The sequence below is a fragment of the Callithrix jacchus genome, chromosome 3, assembly GCF_049354715.1.
Source record: "Callithrix jacchus isolate 240 chromosome 3, calJac240_pri, whole genome shotgun sequence".
NCBI lineage: Eukaryota > Metazoa > Chordata > Mammalia > Primates > Cebidae > Callithrix > Callithrix jacchus.
In genome coordinates this window covers 168,683,655-168,703,508 of record NC_133504.1, presented here as the reverse complement: position 1 = coordinate 168,703,508, position 19,854 = coordinate 168,683,655, and the positions used below count along the sequence as shown (strand labels likewise).

General features: G+C 36.4%; 1 protein-coding gene across 3 annotated transcripts in view; it reads right to left on the bottom strand.

Annotated features, from left to right (window-relative positions):
• Positions 1–19,520, bottom strand: part of SEPSECS (Sep (O-phosphoserine) tRNA:Sec (selenocysteine) tRNA synthase) — a 43,141-nt gene extending 23,621 nt beyond the window's left edge. Inside the window, exons 1-8 of one of the 3 annotated variants that reach the window (XM_035293944.3) lie at positions 19,487–19,520; positions 17,948–18,102; positions 15,864–15,982; positions 15,391–15,549; positions 14,345–14,498; positions 11,325–11,427; positions 2,002–2,131; positions 1,783–1,874 (exon numbers count right to left, since the gene is read on the bottom strand). In XM_035293944.3, the coding sequence (XP_035149835.1) occupies positions 1,783–1,874; positions 2,002–2,131; positions 11,325–11,427; positions 14,345–14,498; positions 15,391–15,549; positions 15,864–15,982; positions 17,948–18,036 (846 nt within the window). In that variant the 5' untranslated portion in view covers positions 18,037–18,102; positions 19,487–19,520. Of the gene's footprint in view, positions 1–1,782; positions 1,875–2,001; positions 2,132–11,324; positions 11,428–14,344; positions 14,499–15,390; positions 15,550–15,863; positions 15,983–17,947; positions 18,103–19,240; positions 19,431–19,486 lie in introns of those variants that run through there. The other 2 variants (XM_002745940.8, XM_054253445.2) reach the window with 2 other exon arrangements.
• Between the last annotated feature and the right edge of the window lie 334 nt (positions 19,521–19,854).

Genomic DNA, 19,854 nt, shown 5'->3' with positions numbered 1-19,854 from the left:
AAAAAAAAAGAAAAAGTCAAATTCAAAAAATGTCTGATTTATATTACCAATATGCCTTATACTGGATTATTAAATTACAGACCAATTCCCATATTATTATGTCCAAAGTCCAGAGAGTAACTCTTTTAAGAAATATTCTAGAGTCTCTTAAAACTAAAAGTGTCCTGAGATAGCAATTGTCTCCTTCACTAATGGGGAAATAAAACCTTTAAAATTTTTCCAGGATGAAAAAACTAATTACACAAGAGCTAAGAACCACTGGCATCTGAAACAACTCAACTCTCATATAAGCAGATGACAAGCTTTCCTCATCTACAGAAAGCTGTCATCTGACATATGGATTTGTCCCCTTGAAAGATTTGCCAAGGTCTTCTCTTGGCTACAACAATCTATGACCATGAGTGATTACAATTTGGAGTTTATAAAACCAGAGTTTTATTTTTATTGTATAAAAATTCATTGTCAGACTTACTGAGGTGTAATTCACTACATATAATAAAATTTGGGGTGTCTGTTTTTTAGGTGTTCGCTTCTATGAATTTTGACAAATACATATGGTCATGAAACCACTACCACTACCAAGATATAAAACGTTTCATCACCCCAAAAAGTTCCCTCCCCAACCCCTAGCCTTTAGCCACCATTAATCTTTCTTCTTTCCTTATATTTTTAACCTTTTCCAGGATAGCATATAAATGAAACCATGTAATATGTAGCCATTTGAGTCTGGCTTCTTTCATTTTGTATAATGCATTTGAAAGTCATTATCTTGTTGCATATTTTGGTACATTAGCCATGCTAAAAGGTGTGTGGTGGTATTTCACTGTAGTTTTAAATTTGCATTTCCCTAATGACTAATGCCATTGAGCATATTTTCTTGTATCACATAAGCCTTAAGAAATGTTCTCAAAATTAAACAATTACTTTCCCATTGAATGAATGAGCAGGGGAAAGAGGGCTGGGGTAAAATAGAGCACAAGATTTTCAAACTTCTGTTACGTATTCATCATAAGGCTATGAGAAGATCTATGAGATAATACATATGAAAATGTTTTCAAACATATAAAGCATTATTAAAAATATAAGGGACTATAATTGTTATTAAGTACTAGAAAGTTACCAGATATAAAAATAGCACCAGAGGACTAACTCTCTCCCACATAGAGGATGAATAAAACACAGCAGTCTGACCTGCCCTAGCTAACTATCTCTGTCTTTTGGAGTTGTCCTGAATTAAGCTAGTTGTGTTGGAGATAAAGTCCTGTTTCCAAGCATAAATGTTACTTTTCTTTTCATAGCCAATATAACCAATCAGTTCAGCATTCAATAATAACAAGAGATAAATTTATTATTTTAGTGTAAAAAGACAGAGCTAACTTCTGACCTGGTTCTTCCTCCTAGGACTGACATCTCATACCTAAACAAGTTTTCAGGTTCCCAAAAACTAAAAAGATGACTTCTCCATTTGTCTTTTAAGAGCCTCTACCTTTAAGTGATAAATGAATTGAATTTTACTGAAAAAGCGTCCTTAATGCAAGAGTTTCTAACAAGTAAATAAATAAAAGCAAAAGCACATATTCAAGATTCCTCAAAATATCTGAATAGACAGGCTGACAAAAACCAATAGGAAACCACCCACGGGGACTCTAGATCTGAATAAATACTGTCGGACCATACTAGATATCTCCCTCTCAATGCAAGCAACTAATAGGCAGAAACACCAATGATTTAGAGTACGGTTCTAGTTGAGAATATTATTCGACTCCTAAAGGGAAAGCTTACCTTTCTTTCTTTTAATAGTTTCTTATAGCCATTTGATCCAAGTGATAATAAAGTAATAAGGACATCTAAAGAAGGTGAAGCTGAAGCTCTTCCTGAAATAAGGATAAGTTACATTAAGGAGATTAAGTGGTGGTGGCTTTGGAAATTAAGATTTATTACAGTAGCCAATGTACAAATGGATGTTTGTTTATTACTTTTTCTGAAAAGCAACTTATTTACCTGGATACATCTTGCTGATTTCCTGAATGAAGGAATCGTTAAAGCCAGCAATTATAGCGCCACCTACTGGAACCATAAAATTTTTGTCCAAGCTCTGAACAAAAGCATCTATTCTACCAACTCGAGCCCCCTAGAATCAATATAATATTACATATTAGTTGCTAGGAAAATAGACAACTGCTATTAACAAATAAACACCATAACAAAAAACTGTATTTGGGGTAATTAATATATTAGCATGATTTAACCATTTCACAATATATACATGCATTGAAATATCAAATTGTACACTGTAAATATATACAATGTTTGTCAGCTCTACCTTAGACTAAAAATAAACACTATTAAAACAATGCATAGAAATAAAAAACTATTGAAAATTTTTTTTTTTTTTTTGAGATGGAGTTTCGCTCGTTACCCAGGCTGGAGTGCAATGGCGCGATCTCGGCTCACCACAACCTCCGCCTCCCGGGTTCAGGCAATTCTCCTGCCTCAGCCTCCTGAGTAGCTGGGATTACAGGCATGCGCCACCGTGCCCAGCTAATTTTTTGTATTTTTAGCAGAGATGGGGTTTCACCACGTTGACCAGGATGGTCTCAATCTCTTGACCTCGTGATCCACCCACCTCGGCCTCCCAAAGTACTGGGATTACAGGCGTGAACCACCGCGCCCGGCCCGAAAATGTTTATTTCCTTTGTTATAGTGCCAATAAAATGTTTTTAAGTATTAAACAAAAATTTTTGATGGTGCTCCTTATATGTGAAACTTTAATTTACAACTTGCTTTCACACATAAATTATTTAATCTTCCTAACTCTGTGAAGCAAGCATGGTTTAAGTATCAGCTCAGGTGGGAACTTTAATGAAACAGAGCTTTACACCTTAAAATTGGGTAAGAGAGAATGAATTCATCCCTTGCCTCCCATCTGTACTCCTTTTTTGACAACAGATGTCTGCACTGGGCCCTATAACTATTAAGTGGTTTTAAACACCCTCTGTGTGTTCAAGGGTGGCCTCCATGACTTAATGGATGTAGTCATCCAAGTTGCCAAAGAGTTAATTATACACGTGCCTCTCTTTAATGCTTGGACAATCTACTACCTCTATGACCATTTTAAGCACTCAGATAACAAAAAAGAAAAGCAAAACTTTTAACATTACTTAATGGAAATTTCATTTGTATACTCTTGGCATCCTAGAAGCTATGTTTCTATATAACTCATGCTCCCTAATATAATAAACTTAGATGATTTCATTCCACTGCAAATGAACTTCCAGTGAAAATCTAATATTCTGGTGAAAAATTGAATACTTGCCTACTAGAAATATAAAACTCAGTTCTGGTCCCCATCCAACACAGTCTATGACCTTCTATCTAATGTGCTTCAATTTTCTCCTCTTAAAAATAGAGATACTATCTAAATTACAACTAAGATAGTCTTTTTCTTTATCTGTAGCCACAGATTTTCAATCTGTATTCACAATCTGCATTCCTATTAATATTATAACCATATTTGACCTTCATTTTCACACCTCACTATCTCAGGGAGAATAGAAGGAACAGATAGCTGGCCTATCTCAGAGTCCAGATTCAGGCAGTAGGAGAAAGCAGCCAAAACAGGGAAGAGGAGTGGCTGCTCTGGGAGTCATGATACAGGTTCAAATCTTAACCTTCCTCTTCCTCTTCTTTCTAATTTCCTAATAAACCATGATCAGAGAAAATCTCATCATATCACAGGAAAACAGAAGCATATAAGACTAACAGAATAAAAAACCCTGGAAAACATGTGAAGTAGCAGCATATAAAAATAAGTGGAACAGAGTTGCTTTTGTATTAACAGTACTGTCCAAGGCTTCCTGAGAGAAACAGGAACGTAAATTGGAAGCAGAAGTGCTAGAGAAATCAGTGCACCAGACTTTGCTAGAATCCTTCCATCACTGAAACACAGAAGGTATTCAAAAGGCAGCATACTTTGTGGCAAGAAAACAAACAGGCCAGACCCAATCTCAGAAATGGTTCAAAGACCGCCTCTTTCAGCTACATAAGTCACCAGTATATGATCTAAAATCCACACTCAAAATACATCTGAATAAAACCATTTATTACCACCTTCACAGCTACTACCCTGGCCAAAGCCACCAAGAAATTTCATATGGATTGTTGCACTAGCTTCTACACCTGCCTCCCTACAGTCTGTTTCCCACATAGCACATCACTCTTTCCTGCTTGACATCCTTCCACGGCCAACGATCATACCAAGAATCAAATCCCAAACCCTTAACACACCTTAAAGCTCTACAACCACTGTTCACCTTGTTCATTATGGTTCAGCCATACTGGCCTCCTTGCTATTTCTCACACATTCCAAGCACACTTCTGCCTCAGAGTCTTGGCTATTAGCTTCTGTCTGGAATCTAGAGAGCTGCAAAGCTTCCTCCTTCATGTCATTCAGAGCTCCACTCACATTCTTGAAGAGTGCTTCCTAGATCACTCCATCTAATGACATCCCTCCCTGCCAAATACCTGAGCATTTATCCAAGACCTGTCATACTCAAGGTTTACTGTCTGCTTTCCCACAAAAAAACCGAATGCTTCATGGCGGTTAAAGATTTTGTCAGATTCACTATTTCATCTCGAGTTCCTACCCTCATGCCTGGTACACAAATAGGAACCCAGTAAATATTTGTTGAATGAAGTGACAATTAGGTCTGTGAATAAACAGTACTAACACCTACTTCCCTCAAATTCTCAATAGGCAAAGTTGCTGCTTCCCACACTTTTGGAGTTTTATAATCCATTATGACTCAAATAATTAATCTCATACACATATTTTGGTGACTCTACTATATCCCTCTCCATTAATCTATTCTAACATCCATACTCCATGAATCTCTTAGTCATTTTAGTAAATATGAACAGAAATATCAGTTATTCAAAACTAATTTCCCTGGGGGCTACATGTGCATACAGAACACTCTATATGCTCAGTATTAAGGTATTCTGGGGTCTCTCCTTAAAAATAAAAAAAATTAAAAACATAATCTTACTAAAAGTAAAAAACATTTTATTTATAGTTTTTCTTCATATATTTAATTATTGTAATATTATTTTCTAAAGAAAAGACTTATGGTATTAGCTTTGTTTTTCAACAGAAAAATAGGACTCTGGAGTCACACTGAACTACATGGGCTATTTTGTAGCTATAGACCTTGGGCAAGTCACTTAACCCCATTTAGCTTATTTCTCCATGTGCAGAATGGGAATAAGAAGTACACCTAAAATTGTTAGGTCTCAGTTAATAACTTTAAAAGCCTAGTAAGATGCCTGACACATGGAAAATGGTAAATATTAACAATAAGGACTATTGAGATGAATTAAAGCTAACTGTAATTTTTTTGAATGTCATGAAACAGCAAACAGCACTCAGTAAGACTCGAGCATTTATTTGATTTAAATCAATAGTGCCACAAACTCTTTTGGCAAAGGCCAATTTGGGAAAAACAGAATGTTTATATATTTGCTCTTTTTGTTTTAAATGAATGTCCAATTTAATAAGTTCTCATGTTCAATAGCACAGTACAGTTACTACAGTTAACAACAACATATTGTGTATTTCAAAATACCCAGAAGAGAGGATGTGAAATGTTCCTAACACAAAAAGAAAAAATAAATGCCAGGTAATGGATAGCCTAAATACTCTGACTTAACCATCACATAATGTGTACATGTATCAAAATATCATATGCACTTCATAAATATATCCAAATATTATGTATCAAAGAAAAATTTTTTTTTTAATTTTTATTTTTATATTTTTGGGGAGGAAGGCAGGAAGGGAGGGAAGGAGGACGGTAGGGAGGAAGGAAGGAAGGAAGGGAGGAAGGGGGAAGGGAGGGAGGGAAGGGAAGGAAGGAAATCAAGCAATGAGAGAGACACTGCCGACCTGGATCTAGAGGTTTACACATTGATTTCTTTTTTTTTTTTTGAGAGAAGGAAAGAAAAAGAAAATAAGTAAAGGAGAGGAAGAAAGAGGAAGAGAAAGAGGGAGAGTAAATGGAAATATTGCTTTATTCTGAAAAAAATTGGGTATTAATAATGACCAATCAATGTTTCATTTAAACCTATGGGTAGGTGTGATGTGGTATTGACAAGAATGTATATTTTGTGTATCTGAAGTGGAGAGCTCTATAAATATTTATTAAGTTTACTTGTTCCAGATCTGAGTTCAAGTCCTTGATATCCTTATTAATTTTCTGTCTCATTGAATCTAAGTCTCTATGTATCTGGGTGTTAGGATCGTTAGCTCTTATTGTTGCATTGATCCTTTTACCACTATATCTTTGTTGCTTTAAAATCTATTTTATCCGATACGAGAATTGCAACTCCTGCTTTTTATTTATTTATTATTTATTTTTGCTCTCCATTTGGTTGGTAAATCTTTCTCCATCCCTTTGAGTCTTTGTGTATCCTTGCATGTGAAACAGGTCTGGATGTAACCTGCCGTTGGGTTTTGGCTGTGTCTTTTGATTGGGGGATTTAGTCAATTTAAATTTAGGGTTACTGCCATTTGATGTTGACTGGCCGTTTTATCCATTCGTTGGTGTAAATTCTTCTTTATGTTGGTGCTCTTTACTTTTTGGTGTATTTTTAGAAAGGCTAATACTGGTTGTTTCTTTCTGTGTGTAATGCTTCTTTCAGAAGCTCTTGTAAAGCAGGCCTGGTGGTAATAAAATCTCTGAGTTCTTGCTTGTTCATAAAAGATTTTATTTTTCCTTCAGTTGTGAAGCTTAGTTTGGCTGGATATGAAATTCTGGGCTGAAGGTTCTGTTCTTTGAGGATGTTGAATATTGGCCCCCACTCTCTTCTGGCTTGTAGAGTTTCTGCTGAGAGATCTGCTGTAAGTCTGATAAGCTTGCCTTTGTGGGTAACATGACCTTTCTCTCTGGCTGCCCTTAGTATTTTCTCCTTCGTTTCAACCCTGGTGAATCTAACGATTATGTGCCTTGGGGTTGCTCTTCTTGAGGAATATCTTTGTGGTGTTCTCTGTATTACCTGGGGTTGAATGTTGACCTGCTTTGCTACTTTAGGAAAATTTTCCTGAATAATATCCTGAAGGGTATTTTCCAGTTTGGATTCATTCTCTCCGTCGCATTCAGGTACACCTATCAAACGTAAATTTGGTCTTTTCACATAGTCCCACATTTCTTGGAGACTTTGCTCATTCCTTTTTATCCTTTTTTCTTTAATCTTTTCTTCACGTTTCATTTCATTAAGTTGGACTTTGACCTCTGATATCCTTTCTTCTGCTTGAACAATTCAAGTGTTTAAACCTGTGCATACTTCTCGGAGTTCCTGTATTGTATTCTTCAGTTCCATTAATTCACTCATACTCCTCTCTAAGTTGTCCATTCTCAATAGGATTTCATCAAACTTTTTTTCAAAGTTCCTAGTTTCTTTACGTTGGGCTACAACATGATCTTTTAACTCACCGAAGTTTGTTATTATCCATTCCTTGAAGAGTGACTCTGTCATCAGGATGCGCTCATTCTCCATCAAGCCTTGTTCCATTGTTGATGAGGAACTGTGATCACCTTTAGAGGGAGAGGCGTTCTGACTTTGAGTATTCTCAGCTTTTTTACGCTGGTTTCTTCCCATGATTGTAAATTTATCCTCCTGTCGTCTTTGAAATTACCAACTTTCAGATTAGGTCTCTTGAGTGGACGTCCAGGTTGTTAGTTCCCAGGGCCAGAGCAGCAGCGTTAAAACTGATGGTGCTTTTCTGCCCAGGATTCTCCTGTCTGGCTTCCTTCTTGTGTCCGTAGTAGGCGACTCTGCCTTCCCGGGGCTCCAAACCTCGGTCAGAAGGGGAACCAGTCCCGTTTACTCTGCGCCCGCACCGAGGTGCCGTCACAGCCACTGCCGGGCTCTGGTGTCCTGCTGGGGCCCCCTGCGGGTCCTCCGAACCTGTTTACTCTGCTCCGAGAGCTGCGCGCCGAGGTGCCGGCAGAACCGCTGCGCCGGCCAAGAGAGTCTCGCTGGCCACCCCTGTGTTTCCTCCACTGGGGAATCTTCTGCTCCGTGAGCGACCAGAATTTGTCTGAAAGTGCGCCTTCCCTGAGAGCTGCAATCCTGGGATGTTAGCAATCGGCCATCTTGGATCCGTTCCTCTCAAAGAAAAATTTTTAAAGGAATGTCAACTTAAGAAGGTAATACATTATCTGCAACAATGTCTGCATTTAAAAGTTTATTCACCCATCTTATAGTTTGATGCTTTGGTTAAAATGTTAGTAAAATCGCCTCACAAATGCAGAGAGGTAATGACAAAGCAGAGTATTGAAGATGCACAGCTCCCAGGGCAGCTTTCTTACCCTATTCTGGAGCTCTTTTTTCTTCTCTTTTTTTTTTTTTTTAAGAGATGTCTCACTCTGTCACCCAGGCTGGAGTACAGTGGTGTGATCATAAGTCACCATAACCTCGAACTCCTAGGCTCAATCAATCTTCCTGCCTCTGCCTCCCACATAGCTGGGATTATTAGAACACACCACCACACCCAGATAATTTTTTCCTAATTTTAGGTTTGTAGAGATGGAGTCTCGCTTGTAGAGGGAGGTCTCAAACTCCTGGCCTCAAGTGATCCGCAAGCTTTGGCCTTCCAAAGTACTGGAATTACAGGAGTGAGCCACCATACCCAGCCTCTTTCAGTTTTAATCTCTTCAAGTGTACCACCAAATTTTCTAGTATTTAAAAATATGTTGTGAGTATCATTATAATGATCATTATGAAGACTTTACAGGCATCTGGAGAGTACAGAAATATAACACTAAAATATTAAAGGTACACAATGAATATGACTATGTAAAAACAATATGTATATAAAATGAGAAAAAGTAAATATATAAATTGTTAAGGGTTATTTGTTAGGGTAATAGTGTTATGAATTATCTTCTACATCTTCCTCATTTTCCTAAACTTTTAGTAATGCTGATGGTATTTGACTTTTAAAAGAAGAGAAGCTGCTAAAAACTACAGAGAAGAGCAAGGTGGAAAGGGAGGGGAGGAGTAAAAATCAATGACTGAAATAAAATGTTTTTCAAGATTTCCAGTGCAGAAAATTGTACACCCTTCTTCTATGACCATATGAGTTACATACACTCTAGTATAAAGTGAAGAAGCCTCAAAAAGTTAAAGTATAACAAAAAAAAAATACCAAGGAAATGGTAAACAGTCTTTCTCTAAACGTTTTAAGAAATCCTGACACGCCATGCCTACAACCCAAGCCACCTCTGGACTTGCTACATAAATTAATCCATTTCCTTATTGGTTTAATCCACCTTGAGTTGAGTTTCTGTTACTTGCTGCCAATGACATACTAACTGATACAAACTTGAGTAAAGAAATTAAGCAAACCAGCGATTACTATTCCATATAAACCACATTTATGTAAAACATGATACTGGTATACTCAAAATGATATAAAAGACAAAAAAATAACTAGTTATCTATTGTGCTTCAGAGCATTTACCATATTGGAGCAGGCGACAGGTAATCTGTGAATAACTTATGCCCACATAACACAAATCACATGTATGTCAAAACTGAATATGTATATTAACATCATTACGTACACAAACTATGTAGCCCACATCATACATGCATAAATACAATCTTTCATTTATTCACTGACTCTATTTAGTAACCAGTTATTATTGTCCATTATGTACTAGATTCTGTCTTAAGTATTGAGGCCACAGCAGTGAACAAAACAAAGTTCTACCTTCTACCCCCAACAGAACCTTAATTCTAATTACAGTCAATAACTAGACAATAAACAAACATTACATCAAGTGTTGATAAGTGTTCTGGAGAAAAATAGCAAAAAGCCACCAATTTTAAAAAGCATCATTATTTTATATGTCACTAAGTAATAACATTACCTGTTAACATTGTAAGACACCACTGACTATAAGACATCACAATTTCAAATGTCAAAATGCAGAACACTACATCTTAAAATCAATGAACATGATAAAAAAAAGAAAGAGAGGGATAGAAAATGCTAGCAAGCGCTAGACACAGTGGCTCACATCTGTAATCCCAGCACTTTGGGAGGCCAAGGTGGGAGGCTCACTTGAGCCCACGAGTTCAAGACCAGCTGGGGCCACATGACAAAACCTCATCTTTAGAAAACATACAAAAAGTTGGCTGGGGTTGGTGGTGCACACCTGTGGTCCCAGCTCCCCAGGAGGCTCAAGTAGGAGGATCACTTGACCCTGGGAGGTAGAGGCTGCAGTGAACTGTGGATGCACCACTACACCCCAACCTGGGCAACAGAGTGAGACCCTAATCTCAAAAATAAAAAAAAAAGCAGAAAATGCTAGTGAGAAAGGGGGAGGTATTAGATAGGGTTTGACACATATGTCAAAACTGAGTATATATATTAACCTCATTATGCACACAAACTATATAGCCTGTAATATACCTGCATAAATAAACACAATATTTCATTTATTCATTCACTTGGTTCAGTAATCAGTTATTGATTGTCAATAATAACAATCACAGATAGAGTTTCTGAGGAAGTTTCGCTGACCTAAAGAAAGTCACGCAACTCTCTAAAAGAGCAGTCCAGTGAGTGGGATAAGCAAGAGTAAAAGCCTAGAAATGCACACACACGACAAAATGGAAGAAAAGAAAGGCAGTGAGGGTGGGTGGAGCAGAGAAGGCAAACGAAAAGCAGTAGAAAATGAAATCTGCAAATCAGCAAAGGCCTTAATACACAAAGCCTTGTAGGCCATAGTTCTTCCTATAAGTGACATGGGAAACACAGACATAATTTCAAAATTAGAACCTAAAGCTAATGACCAGAATCTAGTTGATGCTTAAAAAAAAATACAAAAACCTGTCAATTCCATAGCTATATACTAGAATGTTTATAAATGAAGTCATTTCTAGCCTAAGATAATAAGGTACAATAATTCCTTAAATATAGAAGAAATCATATATTTTAAAAAATGGTATAATCCAGTATATTAGAAAAATGAGAATCCTGATAATGAAACATTCTCAGAAAGTTAAAAGCTAAACTACTAAAGTATTTCTATGTTGATTCTAGTCTACTACCAAAGCTATCAGTCCAATTACCACCATAGTACAAAGAATAATGACTTGTACTGAGAGATTATCAGATGCAGGTTCCTAATACTCCCTAAAGCAGATGGTGATAAATAACTGTTTTTACTGTATCAATTTGTAGAAAAAGTAACAATCCCATAATATGTTAAAATGAATTTTTCCTTGACATATATATCATTTTAAATTCTTACCTGCTGAATGAGGTGCATACACTTTGAAGACTGCACTCCATAAGCATTATTGACTATATGTGGAATGTCAAAATTAGCACAAATCACAGCCAGTTCTTCTAGTCTATAAACATAAATATTCAATAGAAACACATACTCACACTGTACTTTATAAATGATAGTGCAGAAACTTTAAAAAAAAATTAATAGTTATCCTTAATGTACACTAAGGGAAAAAAAACGATAAACACTGAAATTTCTATTGCAGGAAACTTAGAAATACATAGCAAGGTCTTTCGAATAAACCTAAAAAAGCTTTTAAATTAATGTTATCAATCAATGGGAAAAAATACAAAAATTTATGGAGATGGTAACTTTTAAATCATCTTAAAATTAAAAATTCCCTAAATAGAAAGCCAGAAGATTATTTATAATGACCCCTCACAAGGTGGTATGTGCGTTTTTTTCCAAACACTTTTGGATGCTTACCATTCTGAAGCTCACTATCTGAAAATAATTAGCATATCTGGAAATCTCAAGAAATCTCACATGAAACATCTCATAAAATAAAAAATGCATTCTTAAATAGACTTTAATGTATTAAAAAATACAGAACATTAAAATGTGTCATTACCAAAATAACATTTTCCAACAACTTAGATACTGAGGAATCTTTTAAATAGCTACTGGTTTTAAATCCACCCTTATCTACTCTTACTTTTTCATTTTACACCTCTCATATTAATTTGAGAGTCTAACTTTATGCAAAGTAAGGTAATAAACTTCAGTGAGAGCATAATAAATAGATGTTCTTTCACAAAGCCAAATATTTCTTGTGACTGAGCTCATCTTTAATAGAAACGTCCTCCTGCTATGAAACTAAAACTAAATCCTATGTTCTAGTAAAGTTATTAAAAGTTTTCTCTCTAAATTATAAAGAATTTGAAAGCATTTTTATACAAGTAAAGTCCTTTCCAACAGGATATATTTCAAATATATAGTTTGAATTACCTATTTACGCATAACACATGTTCTTTATCTACTAGATATCATTAATATATTGTTAACTATAAGGAGGAATAATACTACTTTGTTCATCTGTCACAAGTTTTCTTTTTTTGTCCAGTTTGCCTCAGACCAAAAACAAGTTATCAATTTGCTCCCTTGAAGTCTCATGAATTTAAAACTCATTTTATCATTCGTTTTTAGGAACCCTACAAATTGATACAAAAATCATTTTTGTTACTTCAAACTAATCAGATGATTTTTTTTTTTATAAAATAGATGTGTTTTTTTTACAAAATAGGCCTTCTGGGATACACAGAAGTATTTTCTTCATAAAATAAAGGGTGCGTGTTCAAATGAAAATATTCCTTAATAAAGGACTTCTTTGAAAATAAGGCTCCATAACACTACATTCTATTTTTAAAAGAAAAAAAAAAATCACTTGTGAGTAGTTTTAAATAATCTGAATTACTTAAATCTGTTAATGGTTAGGGTGTTTTTCAAAAAGTATTAAAATGAAAGAAGAAACAGAAAAAATATTTTTCATATGAATCAAACTGTTTTCTAACTTAGAAGCCAATGTAAGGTGTTTATCAGTTAGAAGAAATACCCTTCTTTTTTGTAACATTTCCTTTAAGTGAATTTCCTTCACAATACTTTTTGTCTGATTAAATAACTAATAAAAACAAAATGTATACTGCACCCAAAAAATTAAGACTATAAAGGAATAAAGCTTGATGTAAAAAAAATTCAAAATGTAGCTTTAAAACTTAATAAAGTCAGAAATTCAAACATGACTGTGCATCACCCTTTTACTACTTCACTCGTATTCAGAAATATTCATTACACAACAATGACAAATGAGAATTTTTCTGACTGATAAAAAAACTTTATGAAATTTTTTCTCAAGGAGATAATACAAGTAGAACACTTAACACTGTGCCAGGCATACTGTAAAATTCAAAGACGTTAGTCAAAATGAAACAAAAGGAAAGTAGCCACAGGATAAACAATCCAATTAATACAAATATCCATATGCTGTTTTTCAAAATGTGATTTCTATCATGTTAAAAATTTTATATATATCAAAACCATCAGTAAAAAAAAGATGCTTATTTAATATTTCAATACAAATTTGAAATCTGATTGGTAAGTAATGAAGAAACCACAATAGCATATGCAAAGTAATCTTAAAATAGAGTTCACAGGCTCATGAACAAGGTAAATTTTTAAGAATCCAGTTTAAAAACTGCCTCTTACAATCTGCCTATAAGATAATAAAAGCCAACATGGCATTCATTACTGCCAAATAACATGATTCCAAGAATTAAAACCAAAGTATAACTTGATGCTACAAGAAAAGTCCAAAGTCAATATAGTTCTTACAAATTATTACCCTTCCATTCAAAATGTTAAAATGAACCAAAAAAAATTGTAGTTAAAACCAGAAATCTTATTACTAAACCTGGGCCTATTACACTTTCAGAATAAAAATCTGTGACTATCCTTTAGAAAAGTAAACATTTGCTTTCTTTCCTTTTTGCTTTTTATGTTTGTATTATTCTCAAAACGTAGGCAATGACAACCACTATGCACACGTTAAGTATACATCCGAGTTAATCTTTCAATTACAGAAATTTGAAAGTAAACAACCCTAAATTTTTTAAAATTAACACTGATAGCAATGAAAAGAAGTAACCCAACATTTATATTAGAAAAGAAGCTTCTATTAAATAATAAGAAAAAAGATGCTAAGAAATCAGAAACAGAATAGAGAGCAAGAAAACAAAGATGGCCTGCATCTACTCGGGTGATAAAGGCAGCTCCCACCCTGTACTAGTTGTTTTCCTTGTTCTATTTCAAATGTTTATTTTCCCAAGCCACTATGCTGTTTCTCCACGAGGTCAATCTATTCTCTTAGAACAGACCATTCACCTATTTACTACGAAGTAGTAAGCATATTTGAGAATTAGTATATCATATTTTATTTAAAAGACTGATAAACAGCTAAAAGAAAATATTCACAGATCATTTACCTATCAGGCACCCTGGGAGCAAAACAGGATGTAGTAGAATGAATACACAGAATGTTATCAGGCCCAAGTTCCTGGACTTTAGCCTTTACTGCTTGCAGGTCTGTACGTAGCTCGTCACCTTCCAAAACATTTTCTATCACCACAGGCTCAAAACCTAACAAACCAGAAAACAAACTGTTAGCGTGAACTAAAATAAGGGAAGATCCTGAAACTCTAGGAAGCATGCTATTTTACACAAGAACTCTTAATATTTATGTTGGTGGATTAACCTTCCTCTGGTAATAAATACGTGGCTCAGTTCCGGTATTAGTCAAAGGCAGGTCAAAATACTGTGAAGGACAACTACACAATTTTAGGCCCATATGTCTATTTAACACTTCAATATGACAAGAATGAATTCTGGAAAGAAGCAAAATAAAAGTTAACCAGATATCTATAGAAGTAATAACACAGACACTGATAACAAAAAGGATCACTTTAATCCAGTTCAATCTCAGTCCACAGAAAAGTAAGCCCACTCATTCTCTGGCAATATTTGCTTTATTTTAAAGTTCACTTTATTTCATACAGGATATAAATAATAATATAATTCAATCACTGAAACAAATCACAATCATTTGCTTAATGTTTTACCTCTAAAGAAAAATACAATAAATTTCAGCAGCCTAAGGATCACTGATTCATCTCACAGCCTACAAAAGCCTTCTATTAAAACAAAATGTATACTGTAAATTTTTCATAAAGATAAAAATTGTTTTCACATTTTCATTTAAAACAGTACACTTAACTAGCATATAAGCAAAGGTCCCTCAACAAATAATAATTGAGTAATGTTTTATGGTCGATATTTAAGTACCCATAAACTTAAAAGTTACATAAAGCAATACAAACATTAAATTTTGTTACATATATTTTACCACAATTTTTTCTTTAAAAAAAGCAATAGGGTACAGATTTAGTTTATTTTTCACTTATCTATATTTATATAAGAAGTCTGAATTTTCTAATTGTGATGCTTAACACATTATATATGACACTTCTCTTACCTGCAGTGATCATGGATTTAAAGCAGGACTTCTGGTCTATTCGTGGCCATATAATATACTTTGCCTTTGGTCTTTTGTGTCGTAATGTTAAGAAACATAGGGTTAGACTCATACCAGTTGCCATAGGAACTACAAAGCAGTTGGCTACTGTATGGACACCTATAAATAAGAAGCAAAACAGAAAATCTGTTATCCCACTAAATACCCAGCATCCTTCTTGAAGAAATAATATACTTCATCTACAAAATAATAAAAGTCGTTGCCCTAGTGCTTCTGTTTCTGTACTCACTCCCAGGAAGTACAATGCCAAATTCAACTTCTGGGCTTCTGGCTCTGATTTTCTATCTTATTCTAAGATATTTTATTTTTAAAAAGTACTTTTTTTTTTGGAAAAGGGCAATAATAAAGGAAATGAGTCAATGGTGTGTGTGTGTCCAGTCAGCCAAAAGTATTATGATTAAGATAGTACATACCAGCCAGCTTAATCATGTCCAGGACCAAAAAATTGGTAATTTTGTTCAAAAGGCTAGAGCCTGCAGCTTTTGGTTGCACAGCAGAAATATCACCCGATCGTCCAATCCCATGAATTAACCTAAGCAAAAAATGGGCCAAAAACTGGACAAATACATTCAGCATTCTAAGTAATACAATGTACAAGTACGCAAATAAAATAACCAAAAAAAACACCAGGAGCAATATTTGGCTGTTACAGATACATGTTATAAACTATTAACAATGTGGAACTATCCTACTTAAATTGAAACAACTCTATCAATTATGCTGTGATAGCTGGTTTCAAAAGGCAGCCACAATCAATTCTTTTTCTCCCTATGCCCACATGCTACTCCCATACCAAGTGATGATGTCTACTTTCCCTATACTTGAATCTGGTCTAACCTTAGCGACTTGCTTGGCCAGGAAGAATCTAACAGGAGTGACTGTGTGAAATTTTCATGCTAGGAAAACCTTCAGATGACTAAACTCTCAGCTAGTATCTGACTGCAACTACATGAGAATCCCAAAGCAATACTCACCCTGCTGAGCCCAGTTAATCCAAAGAATTATGAGAGATAATAATAAATAAATGTTTTAAGCCACTTAATTTTAGGGCGGTTTGTTCTGTAGCACTAGAAAACTGGAATATATGAAACATTAAATTATCTTTTTTCTTTCCTTTTCCCCTAATCACATAGTGGACTAAGTTCCAATGAAGATAAGCTGATGTTCAAATATTGCCTTCATTTTAAAAGAACAATATGCTCCTAGAAAATCAGAGTGCAAATCTACTCATTTTAAATCAGATGATATTATACATTGTTTAGATACATCTGAATACTCCCTTAAAATAAAAAAACCCTTTTGTAATTTGAGTAATTTCTGATTGTCAGTAAAACATCAGAAATTCTGTACAGGGGGATTTTCAAAGAATACTAGTGTTGTACTTCCTCACCACTGAAATCTCAAGTACAAAACATTTGTTACACTTATTATCCACCATGTTATCAGCAAACTATTAACTGAAATTTTCATCCGAATTAGGCATTATCATCAGTTTTGACTGCAGTGGTTTTGACTACAATACAAATTCCACTAGGCCGAGGAAATTTTCATTACAATATAAAAGCATGGAAACAGGAGTTTGATTTAAAAGAGTTTACACTTCACAGAAAGGTTAGTGGACAGAGAAATAAGTGATGATATTTGGAACAACTACCAATTGAACCGTTATCAGAATTAATGAAAAGTTTTCTTCAGGCCAGGCGTGGTGGCTCATACCTATAATCCCAGCACTTTGGGAGGCCGAGGCGGGTGGACCACGAAGTCAAGAGATCAAGACCATCCTGGTCAACGAGGTGAAACCCTGTCTTTACTAAAAATACAAAAATTAGCTGGGCATGGTGGTAAGACGCCTGTAGTCCCAGCTACTCAGGAGGCTGAGGCAGGAGAATTGCTTGAACCCAGGAGGCGGAGGTTGCAGTGAGCCGAGATCGTGCCATTGCACTCCAGTCTGGGTAACAACAGCAAAACTACGTCTCAAAAAAAAAAAAAAAAAAAACTTTTCTTCAATAACGCAAGAGATAAGTCACTTAATAATCTACTATATCTACTGCAACAGAGAGGTATTTATAAAATGAGATACAGTTTAAACACAGTTTAAAAGTTCTAACTATAAATCATTCTCAAAAAAACAAAAACCCCACCAATGTTAGAAAAGAAACATAGAAAACTATAAACAGCCTTAACGGATTTTAAACTCTTAAAACCAGATATGTTTATCAGGGTAACCATTCCTAACAAAATGTATACCCTGTGTTGTTCACCCAGAACCTGCCAGAGTAACCCCCATATATTTTTAGACTATTGTCTTTGAAAAGCACTTGCTGAGATAAAATTGTTTCCATCTCCCTGTTGCATCTGGTTTACATATCCATTTGAGCAGGGAAGAAGTGGTTTACAGACAGACATTTGATAATCTAATAAGATGAATACTGCTGCCATTGTTTTGAACCCAAAATAAATAAACGACAGGCGTCCCGTACTAATTTTAAAAAGTTACCTGTAATGACGACGAGCAACTAATGCGGATGCAACTCTCCCTTCCCTTTCTCCCACACCACAATTGCCTAAGAAATTGTTGCTGTCCATGATTGCAAGCTCATGTAAAAAGAGTTCAAGTGTACTTTCATCCCAGCCATTCTCTGGACACTTGCCCTTAAACAAACAAAAAAATATTATATTTAATAAAACTCTGGTTCTCTAGAATACAACAGGAATACATTTTCACTTTTTAATGTGTATTTTGCCATGCTCTTTGTTTGCTAAATTCAGGCATAAATTCAGCACTATATAGAGACCGCAAATAGACAAAACGTTTGTACATTTGATTATAATTATTAATAGATTTGGAAAAGTGATGATAAATGCATTTACTCAGATATTTAAATTTTCGTAAGTGAAACTAACTGAAAACCAACATGCCCCAACCCCAATGAAGATACTTCAAACCAGAGCGTTACTATTGGGGTGGAGGGGCGCGGAAGAGGGCAGTGGTTGTCAAACTTCTATTAAATATTATCTCACGCCTGTAATCCCAGCAGTTTGGGAGGCCGAAGAGGGCGGATCACTTTAAGTCAGGAGTTTGAGACCTGCCTGGCCAACAAGGTGAAACCCCGTCTCTACTAAAAACAAAAATTAGCCGGGTGTGGTGGCACACGCCTGAAATTCCGGCTACTCGGGAGGCTGAGTGAGGCACGAGAATCGCTTAAATCCGCGAGGCAGAGGTTGCAGTGAGCCGAGATTGTGCCATTACACTCCAGCCTAGGAGAAAGAGCGAGACTTTGTCTCAAAACACACACACACACACACACACACACAACAAAACTTGTAGTGAAATTAAAATTCAGGAATGCAGACAGGAGGGACGGAGACCCGTGAAGTTCCGCTGAAACCTCGTGGTTGGAGTGAGCATACAGAGGTCTACAAACACCATATGTGCTCTGACTCCTTGAGGGTGGTGAAAGATGGAGGAGCGAACTCTGCCCTTCCGCAGGAAAAAAAAAGTAAACTGGGACTTTCCCTCACTTCTGCATCCCGAAGTTAGAAACAGCGGGACTCAAAACCCCGACCCCAACAATCCCTCCTTAAGAACAGCCTTTGGCTTTCACTGGCTTTGGCAAGGCTGAGAAGGCACAGACCGCAGTCGGTCAGCGAGGACGAGCCGAACTGAGACAGACTTGGGACTAGTCTCAGGCAGCAATGAGCTGCCGAAGAGGTAGCACCAGTAGGGACGCCGGGTGGAGCCTGAGCCCCGGGGTCGCGGCGGCTGGGGAGGGGACCGACAGCTCGGTACCTTCTCCAGAAGCAGCCGTATGAGGTGCTCGTGCGAGCGGCGGGCCTCACAGCCCTGCCTCACGTAAGCCGGCGACACAAGTCGCTCGCCCGCCGCGAAGCTCTCGCGGTTCATGACCGCGGTGGCGTCCGTTGTCAGTGGGAGAACCAGCTCCACACACAAGAGACAAGACGGAACCAGAATGCAACTCGCCGCCTGGACGGTACGGCAGCGCCTTGGGACAAAAAAACACAACAAACCACCAACCACGTCTCGCTCCTGCACATGCGCAGACCGTCTTAGATGGCGCGCGAGGAGGACGTTGGAATATTTGAGTATGCGCAAAGGAGCCCGCGCTTTTCGCTGACCGGGCAAAGGATGGACCCCGCCCCGCTGCAGCTGATTGGTCTAGTTAAACCCTGGAGTTCCTGATAGGAACTTCAAGAAAGGATTTTGCACTTGTGCAAATCCGGCGAACCGAGTAAAGACCAGGTACGTGGGGTTTCTAGGTTGTTCTTTGTTCCAGTCCTGTTGGATGGTTGAGATCTGTGCAGAGTTTGTGCTTTTGCCTTATTTAAACTGACTGTCAGATGCCAAAACTTCCAGTCTTTACCTTGATATAGTTCCACACTTAT